The sequence below is a fragment of the Sphaeramia orbicularis genome, chromosome 14, assembly GCF_902148855.1.
Source record: "Sphaeramia orbicularis chromosome 14, fSphaOr1.1, whole genome shotgun sequence".
In the NCBI taxonomy this organism is placed as follows: domain Eukaryota; kingdom Metazoa; phylum Chordata; class Actinopteri; order Kurtiformes; family Apogonidae; genus Sphaeramia; species Sphaeramia orbicularis.
The window spans coordinates 9,131,348-9,152,299 of NC_043970.1; the positions used below are offsets into that span (position 1 = coordinate 9,131,348).

Here is a 20,952-nt window from a genome sequence, read left to right on the forward strand (position 1 = left end):
AACCAAAATCACAATCCCCATGCTCACAAAAAAAAAAAACAAAAATAAAAAAAGGACTGCCCCAGGGTCAGCAGCCCCCCCAAGCAATGCAGCCAGCCAAGACCCCAAGCCAACGGACCAACCCCCCTCCCCCTGGGCCCCCAGGCCCCCCCGCCCCAGGCAGTGTCTGGGAAGACACCCCCCACCACCACCACCTATCCCTCCCACCTGCTCTATATCCTACACATGATATAATGAGGGCACTGATTGGCTCTGTGGTAATGGACAAACCAATATTTCATGCCACAGTGCTGTGTCAATAGGCACTTTGAAAAAAAATGCTGATTGTTGTGTTGTGTTCTGATAAGTCAGAAACATGATTAACCATAGTGATAATAACCTGAGAACATAAGTGACATACCTGTATGCAGGTTCCTGTGTGTTCTCGACACAGGCTGCAGGACAGAGCCCAGCGGCTGGCAGGGATGTGGGACACCTTGGTAATGGGCTCCATCTTCTCTGGACAGCCTATACTCACCTACGAAAATCACAGGAAATACAAGTTAACGCAAACGGTGTTTAAAATATCTGTATTTCTGTGAACTGAAATGTAACAAATCAATTTATCAATCTTCAATTTGCAGAATACAGTACAAACCTGTATATTTTGTGGCCATATTTATTCAAGTTTCACCAATTTATCCTGAAAAAGTTTTTCCTGTAACAAAATACTCACCAATAACAATAATGTGAATACATTTGTCAAGCAAAAGTGACAAACATTTGCTGGTTCAAGCTTCCCAAATGTTGATTTTTGTCAGTTTTATTTCATTGTGAACAAAACATCTGTGGGTTGTGGCCTGCTGTTTGGACAATCCAATCCACACAGCATAGTTGTTTTAATATTAGTTTTTTTCATTAGAACCATCTGGAGGGCATTTTTCAACCACTGTTATTTAGCACAAAATCTCTGGCTTAACTTAAGCTCGTATTTGATAAAATGTTAAACTTCCCACCAATCCTGCCCTATTTTAGAGATACTGAATGATATAATCAGTTTATTGTAGCTTGCCTGATAATTACCTGTGTGTTTTCCAACTTTAAAGCCAAACTCCCTTATTGTAAAAGTCTGACTCTCACCCTTGGCCTCAAAGCAGGAACACATGCGCTCTTTGGAAAAATATTATTGTAAAGCCCAGTGTGACTCAGTCTCTCTGAGTGGTCTATTCAGAATGGCTTTGGCCTGAAACATTGCTGCACCAAATACAACCAAAAAGTCATTGACCTGTGCCAAGCAGCCCAGCAGAATAGAGCAGAGAGTACTTATCACCAAAGTGCCATTTCTCCCTTCCTTCCTTCCTTCCTTCCTTCATTGCCCATTTCTCACCAAAAGGCATTCCACTGCTTTCACATTCACTTATTCTCATATTTGGAGACTGGCCCTCTCCTCCTCATCCTTAATGCTAATATTAACAAGCTGATGACGCAAGTCACACCCACCCTTCTTCATCCACTTGTCCTTCTGTCTATTATTTCTTCCTCTTCTTATCTGCTCATCCACAGAACAAACAACCAGCCTCGCTTCGTTCTGTTGTTATTGATGTCTTTTGTACAGCACATTCAATTGAAGTAGGGGGCCAATTTTCACTCCATTGCGGATGTCAATAGAAAGTGCAATTCAGACAATGATGCCACAGCCATCACAGTCAATGTTGGCTTTTTTTACACTACTGATGTAAGAACTGATCAATGGCAAAAGGATTTTTAGTTTTTATATGCTGCTGTTGATTGATTGGTTGTTCCCTGATGCTCACAAATGTGTAAAAGTGTATGGTGCATAGCGAACGTAAGCATGCATTATTTTATTTATATAGCATTTTATTCCAGTTGGAAGCAGAATGCACTGCAAAATGGCTCAGGTGCAAGTAGCAGCCATGAAAGTTAATAAAATAAAATAAAATAAAACAAACCAACAACCAAATTACGAACAACACACAATCAAGCCAATTCAAAACATTTGAATTAATGAAATAATTTAAGTCATGGAAATTGACCAGCACAATGAATAAGACATGTGACTAAAACCCATCAAAAACTGATAAAATAACAGGAGAATGGTAGAACAACAAAATACATCAAAAGTTCAAACCAAGAGGTAACAATTACAGTTTGAACCTAAGCTTAAGTGGACGTAGTACAGTGTAGTGTAGCATTCATTGTAGTACCACCTGATGACCACTAAGTGTTAGCTCAAATAAATAAAGTGAAGACTTCTCTCTAAAAATCCTGTCAGTAATGTTTTCTCCAATAACTTTATGGGTTCATTCATCCAATATGGACCCTCTAAGTGCACTGATTTTTTTCTTTTCTTTTTTCATAAAGGCTATCAAAGGTTTTGGAACATAAATGTTTCATAAAGTTTACAGGCACTTGATCATAATACTTGACCTATGGGAAAGGCCCATGGCTCCAAAACCAAGCCAATGCAAAAGTATCCCATAACACTGTCATAACACTGACTCTCATTGGGTTTGGCTTAAAAAAGCCCTGTCTGCCATAGAATTATTATATTGAGGTTCTATAGGGAAACAAAATTTTAAAAAATGTAAATAAAATGAATAAATCAAAATTTTTCATTCTGGAGTTGTTTTGGTCTCATCCATTTAAAACCCTCGATAAGCGACCTGTTCCATCTTTAAATTATTAATCAGATCTAGATGAGTAGAAGTCTGTGATGTCTGCAATGTGATTACTTATGACTGACAGCTTACTTGCCTGCCGAGTCAACTTTTGGAGTTTGTTTTTATCTAATAACTAACAGGGATGATTAACACCACAAAATGACTTTGTTAAACAGTGTTCTATAAAGGTCAGTCAGTAAGCTAGCATTCAACATTAGGTCACCAATGACCCTTCTTAAAATTGTTGTGACCCCTTGAAATAAGACAACACCACCCCTTTTGTCCAGATAGGGTCACTTCAGGATCCCAAAAGGCAACATGGCAAAAGCAAAAATACATATTAGTGGGTGACACCACAGTCTGCATCCACTAATTAAATACAGTCTCTGACCCAACCAGTTTGCATAACAACATCGCAAATTTTTACCCTTGGCACTTCCACGGCTTCAACATTTTTATCCATATACAAATACAGCAATAGAATTTTAAAATGTATTCTACAAATTTCCAGAGATTGTTTTATCAACATCACTAGTGTTATGTAACTGTATTTCCTTCTTCTAACTAAATATTGGAAGCCGCATTGTGGAGTAGCCACCAATAATAAAGATGTCTTTTTTATGGCTTCAGTTGGGGCTGAGGACACAAGAGCTTTTGTTTTATTGGTGTTCTGGTAGGTGCCCTTTTATGGAGGACTTGTCTAACAGTATAAGAATATTTTATGGCAGAATTGCTAGATGAAAGGGCCTCCTTTTTAAAATTCAAGCAGTTAGCAATTAGAAATAGGTTTCATTTTCGTTTGTATGTGGACTAAGTACAATGACTCATGCATGAGTTGAAACTTAGCAATTCCCCAAAATACAGTCTAATAGCTAATAAACATAGATATAAATAGTACACATTTTGATATTTATGAGGGAGAAAATTCAGTCTACATATCTGTCTACAAGAAAGTAAACAATGCCTCATTGTGGCTATCTTTTAAAGCCAATGTTTGCCACCTTCCTGTGCACCTCATCCCTTCTCTGTGAAGCTCATAATTCATGCACTTTACTTTCATAGATGTTTGACGTGATGCATGATTGCTTTAGTTATGTATGACCATTAACCCTCATGCTACCAGATCATTCATTCACTGAATGATCACTTTGTGCAAGGAGTTTGTCTGTTTGTATGTCCATGTTTGATCGCTTAAATTAGTTCCAAAAACAATCTGACATAATGGGTACTGTATTCAACTTGTTTCAGTAAGTGATGACAAACAGAAATAGAAGAGCAACGTACACTGCTGCACAAGCCCTTAGGTCTATTTTAGAGGCAGACGACAGCTCTGAGGCTGAAGGTTCCGAGACATCCGATTGTTAAAAATATGGCTGTGTATACAAAACAGTACCTTCCGATGAGGCTGCAATTAACACAGTGCCTGAACCCTCTTTTCTTCTTTTGGCTTATCAACTCTAAAATGCCATGTATTGACCACTGATCGATCGAAGTAACAATGATTACGCTAATTTGTTCCTTAAAGCAATAAACCTTTATTTTATCATATGTTTTTATTGTATGCATATAGCAAAAAAGTAAATGAGGCTGGGTGAGAAAAAAATCTGATTCAAAATTATTTTCATTTAATCAATAAAATCAATATCAATCAATAAAAATAACATGTACCAAAGGTGGCACGTGATGCAGTGCTTAGCATCGCTGCCTTACAGTTCCCAGTTCAGACCCAATGCCAGCCACCTGAGGTCTTTTTGTGTGGTTCTCTGTTTTCCCGATCCCTACGTCTGTGTAGATTCTGTTCAGGTATTCAGGCTTACTCCTACAGTATTATCCTATATTTCTAACTCAAAAGTCAATAAAAAAATTTAATCAGACAAATCACAGTTAGAGTCAGTCAGTTCACAGAATTAGTGGCAATATCTACCCCACAGATTAAATAATAACCACTCCTGACTTTATGAATGTTCGATTCAAGTTTCAAAGTAATAGACATGTGTGTTACCTTGGGGACTCAATAGAGAGAATCTGAATGAAAAAATTAAAATGATAGTACACCTTAGCCTTTAAAGCACTTATTCCCTAATTTGATGCCCCAGTTACATTACACTTCAAAGCTGGTAGATGAAAAATGAACACACGTCAAAATCAGTTAAGTGGAAATGAGAAAAAACAGTGTGAAATGAAAAGGTATCTCAAAGGTGGGTCTCAGCTCTCCCCAAGTGTGAGTGAAAATCTGTTTCAAAAGAGACCTCCCTCTAGAGGTTGGAGGCAGAGGGCAGAAGGTTGCAACACACTCAATCTACAGGGGGGCTGTATCACTTAAAGGGGGAGTGACACACACATGCATACGCGTGTGCGCGCGCACGCACACACACACACACACACACACACACACACACATACACACAGAAACCAGATATACAGTTGTGCTTCCGATGCAGCATTCTTTATAATACTCGTTTCTGGAAATTTCCCCTTCAGCCATATTCAGACACAATCTACCAGTCACTGCAGTAATGTGTGTGTTTATTTGTGTACGAATCTGCTATTAACACCTCTTTAGTTTATGCATGCACACACATCTATGCAACGACACGCGCACAGATAGCACAGACAGCACAGACATGCAAATTATCTTTTTTTCCCCCCTCCACGGCAGGAAGAGAAAACAAAAGCGAACTGAGCAACGAAAACAATTAGCCCAATCAAGGGTGACAGAAGGCAATTAGAAGTAAAAGGTTTGAGGTGCCAGAAGCCACTCCATTACTGGGAAATCTGCTGCTGGAGTGTGTCTCTGAATAGGCTGAAGAAACATGACTGTCTGTCTTAGGTGTGTGCAAGGCGTGAAGTAACATCCCATGCCTCAATCTCTGAAATGAGCGGCTGCTTTAAGTCCTCCTTCGGTGCTTTCAGATGAGGGCCGTCTCCCAAAAAGGTATCATCAACGTGCATCAGGTTGGAATGAACAGCTGCTTGGCTGATCATTTGACAAACAGGTTCCTTGTGAAGCAATTTACAGTACATTACCTGTCGACTGTAAAGAGGGAGGTCGTGGATGAAGAAGCATTTTAAGCATTTATTGTAAATGAAGAAAGGGTGTTGCAGAAAACTGACAGGTGTGTGCTTTTAAAAGTGAAAGCAACATTTCCAGTAAGCCTGTTATTTCATTTTGAAAACAGGGCTAATTGGTGTCCCATTCTACCTGTCAATGTCTAGAGAAAAGATGGACTTCTATTTGACGTGTAATTGCAGTCTCTCAGTGAATGTAATGCCATCAGCTTCCTGTGGAGCCGGATTTTGTTCTTGGGTTTTGTTTGCATCTTTTTTCACCTTCTGATATCATTACCGTTCCACTATATGGATATAAATATATGGATCAGAATGGGTGGCTATGTTTTTATCAACCTCAATTGCGTTTCTTCACATCGATGACACCAACAATAACTGAAAACCTGTCAACAATAGCCTTCAAAAATCACTGTTGTGCAGTCTTCTCATTCGGTCTTTGCACCAGGATTACAGTGGACTATCACTAATCATATAATTGATTTCAGCAGGTGTACAGCAACTTTGATAAGCTTTGTCATCATGAAAATTTTCAAATGTCACATTTGGCAACAGCCAACCAGTCAAGTAGCAGTATACATCCATTTCTGTCGACTCATATGTGGTGAAAGAACTGAATAAAAAGGTATGAAGTATATTTATCACATTGTAACTATAATGCCAGTTAAATAAAGAGGAGGCCAGTGTCAACTAACGGACAGATTAGTGTTTTTACACAACACTATGATATAATGGTTTTGGATATAAAACATTATAATTTCATCTTTTTACATGCTCCTGTGAAATATGATGATAATTAGCATTGGAATTATTGATTTATGGACAACAATGTGTTTCGTTACTGTGACTTCTAACCTTTGGCCACCATAGTCTAGTGATTTATTCTTCCGTCCAAATCCACAGTTATGTTCCTTAAATGTTGAAAGTTTAAGAAAGGAACAGATAAAGAACACAAAAACATGATCCTAAGAGGCATACAAACCTGAAATACAGTGGACAGATGGTGGTTATAGAAAGTCAAATAGTTATATATCACAGTCATATGGCCATTCTACAGAAAAGTAAAAAGAAAAACCCAGCAGAGACATTTTTTTGTATTTTTTTGAAAATGAAAATGGAAAATAGCAACACAATTTCTACTGAAGCTGCTATGCAGAGTTGTCATATTCTAGCACCTTATGTTTACTACAGTGGTGGAAAAAGGCTTTAAGGGAGACTAGAGGGACTTTTTGGCACAGACTGAAAAACAGAAATCCGCTTGTTTGGTTGAATTGTGTATAGTTTGGTTGAATGGTGTATTGTATCCTTTTTTGCAGTGTCATTGATTGCTGCACTGTCATTACTGTATATTATACTGTGGGGGAAATTTGAATTCTGCTGTGCTGTGTCTTTCTTGTTTATTGTGGTATTTTGGCAGGAATTATCTTATGTGTGTAGCTTTACCAGGCCCTTTGTTACACTATAATTAAAAATTTTGCCAGATTAAGACTGACTAGCATCCAGACTTCACAGCCACAACTGCTACAAGACAGCATAACACAGGGCAGCCACAGGGTGAGTGAGTCTCACCTCGGGGATCCATAAGGCACAGCTGACGTGGACCCACTTGGTTCCACTGCGGGTGGGCTTGAGGGCCCCTCCTCTCTTGGGGCAGAGCAGGCATTTGGGCTGGACGCCCAGAGCACAGGTCCGACACAGCCAGTTTCCCTGGGGCACCTTCAGGATGCCATAACAGGCCTGCCATGGGGAGACAAGAGGAGATGAAGAGAAAGAATAGTCAAGACAGGAGACAATGTGAAAAAGACAAAAAGAAGAAAAGGACTCAAATCCAAGGCATTATTAAAATTTAATTGTAGCAACCGGCAGTTACCAGGTTAGCACGTTTATTAAAATCAAAAAGTAGCTACATCTGTCTAAAGTATTTGGACAGACAGATTTAGTCCATTTCGGGAGCTTTTGCAAAATGCATTCAAGATGGTTTGCTGTTGCTAAAGAAATAAAAACTGATGAAATGACAGTCTCAAGTCTGTGAGCTACTGGTCCAGCTCCTGACCTCTACAATGAGTCTGATATACACAGATTTCGTGTTACATTAGAATGTAAAAATACAATTAGTTGATTAGAAACTGTGGTGGGACAAATTACCCTAGATAATGAGGCTACATTGCAGTTGCCACAGAGGGACAGAAAACAAACTAATTCAAAAACTGTGAAAAAGTTTGTTAGTGTTTGGTAGTAAGTCGCCTACATTTTAAGTGGTGAGACATTTGGGATTCAAGCTTCTACCTCAAAAGTCACAGCTTAGTGGGCATGACAACAGAAAATAGGCCCTTTTCCACTGCAGGAACTTTTGCAGGAACTTTGAGGATTACCCTGAACTTTGAAAAACCCTGGTGTATTTCCATCTAAATTGCCCGGGTAAAAATCTTTCCTTCGGCCCCAAACTTTCCCCGAAGAAGTTCCTGGTAGGGATAAAATATTTTTCAGATTACCCGGAATTCTTGATGGGCAGGGGTGTGTGCTGGAGAAGGCTGATTGGTGGACTACACTCACAGTATTCCGCAATCCATTCACCCACCAACATGAAATGATCAAGTTTCAAGTAAAATTAGCCAACAAACTGGTGGAGCTAAATGTTAAGGCGAAGACATACCAATCCGACTGTCAATTGTCGCCAGAAAAGGTGGCCCAACTATCAATCGGCTCCCATCTCCCCAACACAGTGAAAAAAGTGTGAAGAACACCCCAAATCGATTACCAATTTCAGCGTACGTTCTGCACTTGCGCGAGACACAAAACAAGAAAATGATGGAACATCTCTCTAAACACAGAGCTCGCTGTCGTCAGTTATTGTTGTCAGTAGAGAGTGTTGAGTAGTCGAGAAGGGTTGTTGTTGTACTTGTTGAATGGCTGGCTAGTAATAAGAAGATACTGGTGTTGCCAGCTCTTGACTTCTTGTGGAATAAGAAAGATGTTGCAGGCAAAAACTAAGGAGAAACTGCACTATGCTAATAATGCTAACAGTGTTCATTTCATGGGATGAATGAAGTCCATAGGCAACACTGACTGGCACTTATTCAGATATGTTATGAGCAGTGAATGGCCTATTATAGAAGACAATAAAGTGTGAAGTTCCTTGGCATAGCTGTATTCACATGAAAACTTCTCGTTCACTAATTCACTAGACAAGGAATATCCCTCCACCAATCAGACCGGTCCAACTGACCAATGGGTAGTGGCCAATTACACATGTTGAATTGGCCGAAAAGACTGGCGACGGCATTAACAACGGCGGATTGCAGAGAACACACCGACTAGACTCATGTCACTGATCTTGCCAGACTGCGACGATGTCCGACCGCTGAAAATCGGGTTGGTGTGTCTTCACCTTAAGACACATGCCAAAAGAAATACAAGAAAAGCTGAAGAAACTTAAGCAGAATTATAAGAAACTAAAGGACCACAATGGTCAGAGTGGATCCAACCGCTGAACAAACAAATAATCACATTCACTATTCACTATTTAATTTGTTACATGCTGTAACAGTAGTGAGCAGCACACCAGCTGTTTAGCCAAAAGTCGGGTTAACCTAATGCTAATGTTAACTGGTCAGCAGTCTGATGGTAAACCTAAATCACGAACAGAGAACTGGATGTATTCGTGTTGTCGCTGCTAGCTGAACACTGATTTTGTATTCTGACTGTTTATGTATTCTGATTTCCAGCTGAAATGGACTGGACGGACTCACCATTTTTTTCCGAACCTGCAGCTCAAATTTGTGCCCTGGTCCATCATCTCCTGTCCTTTACAACCGCACAGGTAAGACATTTCACGTCACATCATACTGATAGGAATTGTTCATCATGTGTTTTGTTATTCATTTCCACATTTTTATTACTTTTCATGTAGGAAAGCTAACTAAGGGGCTACAAAATGCCTGCAACAAGAAACAAAGATTATATAGAAAATTTGTAAAGCACAGAACCACAGAGGCAGAGGAAAAGTATAAAAAGTATAAAAATAAATTAACTAACATTATGAGGACATTGCAAGAAAGAATATTATAATAAATTATTGGAAAAAAATAAAAATAACATTAAAGGTATATGGAATGTTCTAAATGGCATTGTGAGAAAAGAATCCAAAAACACAAATTATCCAGAATACTTCAGTGAAAATGACCAGACCACTAATAATAATAATAATAATACTAATAATGATAATACAGAAGAGGTGGTGAATGGCTTTAACAAATTCTTGTAAATGTGGGACCAGAATTTGCAACAAAAATAAAGGAACCAGAGACAACAGAATGTGGAAGGGTAGAAGATTTGGGGGATAGAAACCCAAGCACAATTTTCCTGGGAGCAGTTGATGAAAAAGAAATCATGGAGATAGTGAGAAACTATAAAAACAAAACCTCTACAGACTGGAACGATATCAACATGGCAACAGTGAAGAACATTATTGAAGAAATCGCAAAACCACTGACCTACATCTGCAACCTGTCTTTTCAATCAGGTACATTTCCGAACAAAATGACAACAGCAAAAGTAATACCACTGTTTAAAACTGGGGATAGACATCATTACACTAACTACAGGCCTGTTTCTTTACTCCCGCAATTCTCCAAAATACTTGAAAAACTATTTACAGACAGACTGGATAAATTCATTGAAAAACACAATCTACTTACAGAAAGTCAGTATGGAGTCAGAACGACAGATCAACATCTCTGGCATTAATAGAATTAATGGAACAAATCACAGATTGTATAGATAGTTAAAAAAAAAAACTAGCAGTAAGAGTATTTTTGGACCCAAAAAAAAAAAAGCCTTTGACACCACTGATCACACCACATTATTAAATAAACTAGAAAGGTATGGGATGAGGGGGGCTGGGTTGAGCTGGCTGGAAAGCTAATTAAGGAACAGGCAACAGTGTGTACAAATAGGTGAACATAAATCAGAATACATGGAAATAACATGTGGAGTACCACAGGGTACTAGGTCCAAAACTATTTATATTATATGTAAACGATATATGTAGGGTATCAACATTACTCAAATTTGTCTTGTTTGCAGATGATTCGAACATTTTTTGTTCTGGGGAGAATTTGCAGCAGATTTTGAAGACGATTACAACAGAAATAAATAAACTAAAACTGTAGTTTGACAGAAATAAATTATCTTTTAACCTGAGCAAAACAAAAATGATACTGTTTGGAAGACATACAACAAAATCCCATGTAGAACTAATAATTGATAATACACAAATAGAAAGGGTAAATGAAATAAAATTTCATTTAAAAAATACAATAATCTTGGACCACAAAATCTGCTGGAAACCTCATATAAGCCATGTTAGAACAAAGCTGGCAAAACGCACTGCAGTTCTGGGTAAAATAAGTCACATACTGAATCCTAAATCATTGCACATTTTATATTCTTCATTATTTTTACCGTATCTATCCAATTGTGCGGAGGTCTGGGGAAACATCTATAAAGATCTACACTACAGAAAAGAGCAATAAGGACAATAAACAAAGCAGGATACAGAGAACACACACAAACCCACTAGTAATAAAATCACACACACTGAAATTTATGGATTTGGTTAAATTTAAAACAGCACAGATAATGTACAAAGCAAGAAATAATCTACTGCCAAAAAATATCTGGGGAATGTTCACTGAAAGAGAAGGAGGCTACAATCTTAGGGGACACTTATATTTTAAAAAACAAAGAAGAACAACAATGAAAAGTGTGTGCATAACAAGCTGTGGAGTGACTTTGTAGAACAATCTAGAGCAGGAGATAAAGGAAAGCACAAACATAAATATATTTAAAAAGAGGTATAAAAAATTGTTTCTAAATAGGTATATGGAAGATGAGGGATAAAAATAGTATTGTCTCAAATACCATTCATGGTTTCTTGGAATTAAGAGAGAGTAATTTGAAGTTCAGAGATTTCATATGTGTGAGTGGATTAAAGTGAGAACAAATGTGAAGTCTAGATGGACTGGGATTGTGGGAGTGAAATTATGGAATGGACCTTATGATGCATTTAAGTTATTCACTCCTTTGGCGAAGTTAAAAAAAAAAGTGCCTTAAGTTTAAAATTATTCAGAAATACTGAATTGAGATGGTAGATATGGTTTTGCTGTTGATTTTTTTTATTCTTTATTATGGTATGAATGCTCGATGCTGTACACATTTAAATTGTTGTAAGCAGTGTATTAGGTGAAAAGAATAGGCAAAAAATAAGCTTTTGCTTCTAGCCCATTCCTTTTTTGGTTTTTATGTTTATTACGATTAATGTACTAAGTACAATGATTGATGTAAAACCAAAAATAAATTAATTCACTCATTCATTCATTCATTCATTCAAAGGGGAAAAGGGAACAGGACCAAGGAGTTCCAGACTAGCTGTCCTGGACCAGCTGGTCTGGACACTTGTCCAGAAGCCTGAACCTTTCACAAATGTTTGGGGGGGGGGGGGGGGGGGGCAGTTTTGGTCGGTGTGTGTATGTGAGTGTGTGTGTATGTATGTGTGTGTTTATGTGTTTGGGGGCCTTGGCTACACACGCGCAGTTCGGCTGGGGGACACTTGCATGCGTCGGTTGTCCGTCCTACTTATAATACTATGGGGGTTAGAAGTGAAAGTGAAACTTTATGCTCATTTATCTTTTCCCTACCTCCTGAAGCTTCGCAAACTTTCATTTGAGGGGGCTGGACGTTTATGGCCTATTACATATTATACATATGTATAATAACTCTAATGCAACCGTGATGATTTTTTTTGTATGAAATGCTTGGTGTGGTGGCATGGATTTTGCCGTGGTGCTGCGCCACGGCAAAACCTTACCAGTGGAAACACTATTTCCCTTTTAATCTCTTTTTTTTGCACATTTTGTTTTGTGTTTCAATTTTTAATAAAAAAAATCAAACCTAATATTGTCTGTTCATTTATAAGGCATCAAAATATAAGTAGAATATATGTACTTTTTAAACTAATATGCAATTGAATTAAATGCAGGCATTTGAGTGAGTCTGTATGACTTTAGGGTTGAACCTGTACTATATCTATAAAACAGTAGAAATGGAAAAGAACCATCCATCACACTTAAAGTTAGACGTGATTTAGTTTAATCACTGAGAAGTTGAAAACATATGTTCTACCATTTTTGAACATAAATTAACCTTATGTAATGATGGTTAACTTCACTTAAAATGTATTCCAGATGGATTAAGTGATTCAACAACCAGCAAAACACTAAACCAAAACCGTCCACTTAAAGTACTGTGTAATTTTATAGTGCTAGAGCTTAGTTTCTGAATGTACATGAACTGTACTGCAGTTTCTTTTACTACTCCCCCATACGTCATCAGCCTGATTTGAATAAATTACCCTGAACTTTGGGTGTGATGCAAACACAAAGCACAGATAACCAGGAACATTTTTACTCAGGTAAAAAAGTTCCTGGTAATAAAAGTTCCTGGTATTTTGATGAAAAAGGGCCTAAAGTCAATTTCTTGGGTCTTTGACATGGGTCTTGGTCATCTCTAAGTTGTCGATGTTCGGTTCTTCCATGCATGCATGGTATTTAATTGGTTTGAGTCACGTCTTCAAGTTAGAGAGCAGTGTGTGTCTAGAAAAAACATTTTACTCATTTTGAAGAACAAGAATTAAAGCTATACCTACCGATGTGGCATTTCTCACAGCACTTAGTAAAAGTTTGAACATGAACAACCCGCCTCCCTCCAAAGCCCCGCCCACTTCCCTCTGCCTGAGCTCTTAGGCTCCTCCTCCTCTCTCCTCCTCTCACCTGATGCACATGGAGGAAACAGGCGGAGGTCCGGTCCGCTTTGGTGTGTCCGCGGACCCCTTCCTCAGTAATCAGATACATCATTCACCTGCCGCGGGCCCGCGGGCCCTGTTTCATCAGTAGACCCTGTATTTAAGGGTGTGGTCTGTGCAGTACTGGGTCAGTGTCTTCACTGCACCACAGAGATGAGGTGTGACGGGTGCGCGCACTGTGGACGCGTGGCCTCCGCGAATTTTCCGTGGACATTTGAGGTTTCATAGTCCATACAATTATCATCTTACATAATCCTACATTGTGTGACACCATGTACATGTACCTGTATGAGTCCCACAGTCATAAAAGCTGAGCTTTGTGCAGACCTGTTTAGTCCAGTACAGCTGACTTCCGGCTGACTCCATCCTTCATTCATCAGACTCCTGTTTGTTCCCCTTAGTTGTTGTTGATGTTAATAAATCTGTTTTTTCCCTTCCACGTGTGCATTTGAGTTCTGTCCATACACATCTTAGACAGTAGACTGTGGTCAGTGACAGGAGAAGCAGCGCGAGTGAAGTGTCAGATTCAGAGGGATGTGGAGACAGCGATAATGGATCGGATGCTGGATAGGCGTAATGGATGATTGACAGGAGGCTCAGCCAGGTTCGGCCAATTATTTCATTCGGACCGACTAAAATGATTGGTCAGACTTTTATCAGAAATATATGAGAATTAAACATTTTTGAGTTTCAATACCTGGTGGATTTCTTTTACATTTTAGTTTGACACGTGCTTATTAGGAGCATTTTAGGATGACAAAAGAAAAGTGTAAAAATGCCACATCATACGGTATAGCTTTAATGTTCCCCAAGGTTCTATCCTGGTCCCACTGCTTTTACTTTAGTTTAAGGGCCTGTCCTATGAGATGCCCTGTGGCAGGCTGCAAGCTTTATGCAGATGAAGTCAATGATGTCTGTCAGTGGTTGCAACATATTATTTCTGCACTGAATTTGGGGGGGGTCAATGTGCTTTTTCATTAGAAAACGGGGTTTCTATGAAGATTTCATATTCTGAATCACATTCTGACATAAAATGTGTAAAAACTTCAAATGTTGATTTTGAGGTAATATATGTCAAATTTTAGATCTATTGCAATGAGTGGGGCAAGGCTATTATTTTAAACAGTACTTACTCTGGATTTGAACCCAACTATAATTGCAAGATGCCAGTCACCTTGTTTTTAGTCACATTATGAGTATACGAATGTTTTTCATTTTTGTAAACAGTCTATTTTATTCAATGACACATTGAATAAACCAAAAAACATTAAAACCTGTTACAATCTGATACTTATTTCATCCCATCACATAAAATTATCAAATTCATAAATTTCAAACTGACACATTGCAAAATATTCCTTCTTTCTTCCCATTGCCTCATCTTCTTGCATGAAGTGGTGTTTCACATTTTCTACATGTGCACTACACACAACGCTCTTTGAAAAATCGTTTTCTTGGTTATTTTTCCAACTAGAACTCTTGTTTCAGTCAGATTTACATCAAAAATGCCACTTCACATTCCTCTAAACACAGCAGGTTACTGTATCATCAAAGCACAATGCCTTTCCTGTTGCACTAGCACACAGGGGCGCCGTGGAAGTTTTTCATGCTAACATAATGGCACATTTATATAACTTATATTAATACGATTCAGTCCCCAGGGTCAGAAACAAAGACTGTCAGCAAATAGAAACTGTCGGAAAACTGCCTTTACTGGGTGAAATGAGTCTTTCTCAGCACTTCTCTCTCTTCCAGTCTTTGAACCTGTGTTTAAGATCGATCAAATCTAGTTTATAATGAATCAGTGCAGACCATCATTCCTTTAGTTGAAGCTCCAGTGAACTAGACTTGGCTTTTACTGGGTAAATGTTTGATGGGCTGCCACTGGGTTATATATAAAATTGTAATATCATGAATAATCCCCAGTGTATTTCACAGCATATTATATTTTGCTTCAATGCCTTCCTTATATTTGTCAGAACACAGTGGTGTTAAACTTGAAGTTTGCAGTTAAGGCCTTGAGTTTAGTATCTTGGCTGTTGCAATCTTGTATTTCTGGAGCTATAAGTGACCTTGAGGAGAAAAAAAAATAGCTGGGAGCACTGAGGGGTAACACCATTGAAACCTGACAAGCCAAAATTACCACTACCTTACTGACAACAACCATATTGCTAATAAACAATCATTTAGTGATTTAAACTACTTGTTAAAGCAACACTATGAAGTTTTTCAGCCTTAAAACTATATTTTTAAGGTCATTTTGGTGGTACAACTCACAATAGGTTCAATTACACTTTCGTCATTGCTCCAGAGTGTCTGTATCACCTGCACTGGCACGATGCAACTTCTGGTTTCAGGTTGTAACCCCTACACAAAAAGGACTACAAAATTTGACTGCTTTACGGCATACATTACATCCCCCATCCAACTTCAAAAAATGAGGCAGGTAAATGAAGTTACAAGTGAAGGAAAGCTACAAATAGGTGGTCATGGTCAATGGTCATGGCTGAAGCAGCAAGAAAAGCAAAGAGGATAAGGGTGTTGTCCAAAGAGACAAAGAAAAGAAAGCATGAGTGATAAAATAAAGCCCCTTTTACACAGCACTTCTGTTATGGGAATATTTTGTCTTTAATTCGGAACGATGTCTGTGTAAACAAAATGGTGGGATCATTTGGTCCCACCTTTATCATGGTTTTGTAACGCCTTTGGAGGTAGTACCAGAGCCATGATAAAGGTGGAATCATGATTCCGGAATGCTATGAACACGTCTCGTTCCGCAACCAAGGTGTGATGTTTTGATGACAGCGACCCCCGCACCTGAGAGACAGCGGACGCTTATGGAGGCACTGGTATGGATTCCGCGGCAGCTGCTGGGTGCTGCAGCTTCGTGCCGGGGGTGCTGCGGATGCTATGGCTTTGTGCCAGGGATGCTGCGCATGCCACTGACCAGTCTGCCACTGCCACTATATGCCATTTTCACCGGGGGCACGTTCCCACGGAACCTGTGGCATGTAGTTGCAGCACTCCGGGCGGCTGCTGCAGAATCCACGCCAGTGTCTCCATATGTGCACCATACATTTCGCTGTGTCACTGCCCCTTTGATTCCAGAATGCAGGTCCACTGTGTAAAAGTCCACCCTGTCTCACCTTTGTTACTCCTTTGGCTTGGCTGTGTAAATCAGTCAATGGTGGAAAAAAGGTGGAATCAGCATCTCGTCTTTTTTCTGGGATCTCTGTGTAAAAGTGGCTTACGAGGCCAGACTAGGGTGAATATTGGCCCAGCTTTCACTTGCTTGCGTGAGCTGAAAGTGGAGAAGGGATGCCCCAACGATGGAGACCTGGCAGTGTTACTCTTGGGCTAGTGAGTATAAATTCTTCTATAAAATCATCTGCATTTAAGCTTATTATCTTTCAGGTCGTGTTACTTAAATCATAGCCTTCTGTTTATGTGTTACCTGTTTGCTGGTCTGGTCATTTGTCATATTTTCGTTTATGATATTTCAAAAATAAAACAATAATTTTTGTATAAAATGCTGTAAGGCTACTTCACCTGGCCTGAAGAAATGGTTGAATGCACACTTAATTGTCTTGCCTCAGGAAGTTTGCCGGCAAAAATGGCTTGTCAACAAATGCTCGAGTATTACCAAGATACACATTTTACAACAGTTGTTACAGACAATACTGTTTTTTGACTTTAGGGGGACCCCACGAGCAAAAGTGCCATGGTGTTGCACATAAGGTTGCACATGAATTTGCAATATTTTAGATGCCAGAATATATGGATATAAACTACTTCAATTTCATTTGTACTATAGATGAGAAGAAGATGAGAGATGCACAGAGCTGCAACAATTTAAATAATTCATTGAATGGTTAAAGTGTTTAATCCTCAAATTAATATTCAGATTGCTCTGTAATGAAAGTAACTGTGGCAATCAGACAGACATCTATGTAAGGCATCATCTCAGACACTTGGACTATTTAATAACTTGATTTAAAATGATATGCGACAAATTTGATCAGATGTGTATTATTTTCTTTACACTGCCACAAGAGCAGGTGAGCAAAAGTATACTGATGACACTGAGGGTGTGTTAGTGCCAGTGGGACGGACAACATAATTAACACTGTTAACTAAAGCACCCTGAGCCTCAGGATGCTGCAGGCCATATTTGCAAAAGTCCCTCTGTACCGTCAGGCTGTTGATAAATGAAGTCCAAGTAAGAATAATGGGTGTATCACAGAAAGGCGGTAGTGAAAAGATCAGTGAGTCGAACTGGGGGTATAGATACTAAAAGTGCACTGTCTCTATTTCCAATATATGAATGTTGTAAATATTGAAGCCTCTGAATCCAAGTTGAAAAATTAATTTATTTTCTTGGTATCACATAATTTTATTTGTACGTTTTTGGTACATGTTGTGTCATGTCATCATCTAGGTCAGTACAACAGGGTTTTAGCAGTTAAGGCTGGGACAACATACTGATACGGAACCATACTGTAATATTCGATATATGACATATCAGCACCAAATATCAATAGTTCTACACATTAACCCAGATTTCTCTAAAGAGACTCCCTTGTTAATGAGTACATTTCATCTCAGTTGTCAAATTCTGTTGAACTAAAGCAGTAGTGCAGTGAATTAATATGCAATTTCTGTCATTTGCCTTTTTAGGAGAATTGTAGACGAGCATTTTGTAATGCATCAAAGAATGACAGTATCATGATGCCACTGTTAAAACACAATGGTTACAATGTGATTTCAATGTATGAGTGCATCATCAAATATATTTATATGGACCCCACTTAGATAAGCTACAGTTAATATGACACTAAACAAAATGATAGATAACTCTTGCCCTTGAAAAATTATGGTTTCATATTTTAGATATGAACTGTAGGCAGCACTTTAGAATTACTACAGTTACCACTATTCCAATACCAGCAACAAAATGCTAGCAATTAAAGTTTACTCGCAAAACCCCCACTAAAATATAGCATCATATGAAAATATGTGCATTGAAACTTCTGAATGGCACTAAGTCAATAACTGACTGACCTGATGGACGCAGACATTGCATTTGTCACAGAAGACCATTTCGTTTCCATCTTCTCCCTCTGGTGAACGGCAGACATCACACACCACGTCCTCATCGTACTCAATGCCCAGGCCTTCCTCCGTTTCAATGGCCTGTTGCATCTTCTCCTCACACACACTCTCCAACTCAACCAGAACACACTCCATTGTTAGCTCGTCCAACTCTGGTAAGGCTGATGGGAGAAAAGAATAAGCACAGGATTTAAAAACAGATATTAGTCAACATAAATGATCACCGTGTCATCCAATGAGGGTAAATGTCAGGAATAGTGGGATGTTTGAAGATTTGTGCTTGTTTTCTACGTCTCTACTGTATTGTCTGACATTGCATGTATATGAACTTATTCCGGATCTTGGCCCAGGACAGTTTCAAACTCTGTGATGTTAGTTTGGATCAGTCTAAAAAGTCTAAAAGGAGAGTAGGAAAGCAAACACTGTTTTAATTTAATCTTGTTTTAGTTGATAATGTTAACAGTAAATGGATCAGACAGATTGCTAACCAAAGGCAGAAACATCAAATTCAGGTTATTTTTGGTTGAAGCACATTGTCTGACACTTCTGTTGGAAATGCACACTGACTTCCTTTTCAAAAATACCTCAAAAGGTGACTTTGTGTCTCCTTTGGGCAAGCTTTGGATGAAATGTGTTGAAAATTAGCTGCAGTGTGTGGGAGTATATGGACTTTCACTTGACTCTTTATTAAACAGAGAAAAGCAGAAAAATGCTTCATGTGCTCTATCATTACAAGCCAATTTGATATCAAATGCAAAAGAAATGAACAAATTTGCTGCTAAGCCCTTGTTGCCAAAAGCTCCCTTCACCGTGTGCCAGTATGTGTCAGCATTAGCATTCCCAAATTTGCATCTCAAAGTAGTGCCTTGCTCTAAGGCTGGTTAATAGTTGATGAAAACTGATTTATCTGGCGAATGCACACGTTCATCCTCAAAAATAAAGGATTTGGGGTACCAAAAAAATAAGCAATGTGGTTTCTAGGACAGTGGCAAACACATGTGGCATATTATTATCTCATTACATGCAATGAGATTACAGTGATTACAGAAAATGGTTGACAGTACACCATTAAATCCAGTGTGAAAATTATATTTTCTGAAGTACAGATGATTACTTGGGAGACTACTCAAAAACAAATAAAAAGCATGTTAGACCACACTAAAGGACTGATTTTAATATGCCTTTAAATTTTTTAAAAATCAGTCAGAACCATACACAAGCTTTCATGGCCAGTATGGTGGCCATGTTAGATTTCAATCCATTTCAGTCCATTTCCACTGTTCTGTTCTCGACTGAGACTTTGAGCCATGTCAGGAAAGGCCTGCTGTCTTTGCAGTGGATTCTGGGATTATTTATTGATTCAGTAAAAAATTCAGTGCTCTGGTTTTAGGAATTTTTTTTTTTTTTTTTTTTTTAAAGTAGAGCTGTGGATCCTGCTTCTCTATTATTTATAACCCCCAATCCTTTCCAACCAAAGAATGATGAATAAATAAATAAAAAAAACAACTTTATTTACTCAGTCCTGACTATTTTAGTATAAGCAGATTTTATGCGCAGCCTGGGCTACAGATTCACATAAACAAGACTCTGAACTGAAAATAAATGTAGTTTAAAGACACGGCTTGTAACAGTCCTTCATCTTGGACTTTATATTCAGATTCCAAACATTACTGTATTTGGCACTCAAACCAACAGGAGCTGCTAATAGTACCAACAACACACATCTTAAATCAAATATTGGTCTTTGTCCATGAGCTCAAACAGTAGAATGAACAGGTGAAACAATAAACTCCATGATGGTGCAAAGAAAAGGGATGTGGAGCACATAGTTACCGGCCATGATGTTTACATGATGAACAAACACATGAGGAGGTAGAGAAATACGGGACTGTATAATATTTGCAGTGCACCTATCTTTTCATGTGTGTTCAACGTCTGTGAAACACATCACATTAGAAAAACACATTAAATATTTGACCAAGGGAGTAGGTTTGATTTTGACATTAGTGGGGACACAGAAGTGCTCCAAGGCAGCACTCCAGAAAGTTGGATGTTTTTTTTGCATAATTTCATGTCATGTAGAGCTGATCAAACAAGTAAACAATCATATTCAGAAAAAAAATCTGTAATTGACATGTTTATAATGCATATCTGAATATCTAAAGACAATACAAGAATTTAATGCATTCTGCAATTTTATTCTCATGACTAACATATTCATCATTATTTAACCTCACCTGTGAATTTACAGCC

General features: G+C 38.5%; 1 protein-coding gene across 1 annotated transcript in view; it reads right to left on the minus strand.

Annotated features, from left to right (window-relative positions):
- The window catches only part of jade2 (jade family PHD finger 2), a 458,373-nt gene that overhangs the window by 141,927 nt on the left and 295,494 nt on the right, over positions 1 to 20,952 (minus strand). Inside the window, 3 exon segments of the mRNA XM_030154999.1 lie at positions 401 to 517; positions 7,296 to 7,463; positions 18,649 to 18,860. Coding sequence (XP_030010859.1) covers positions 401 to 517; positions 7,296 to 7,463; positions 18,649 to 18,860 — 497 coding nt within the window.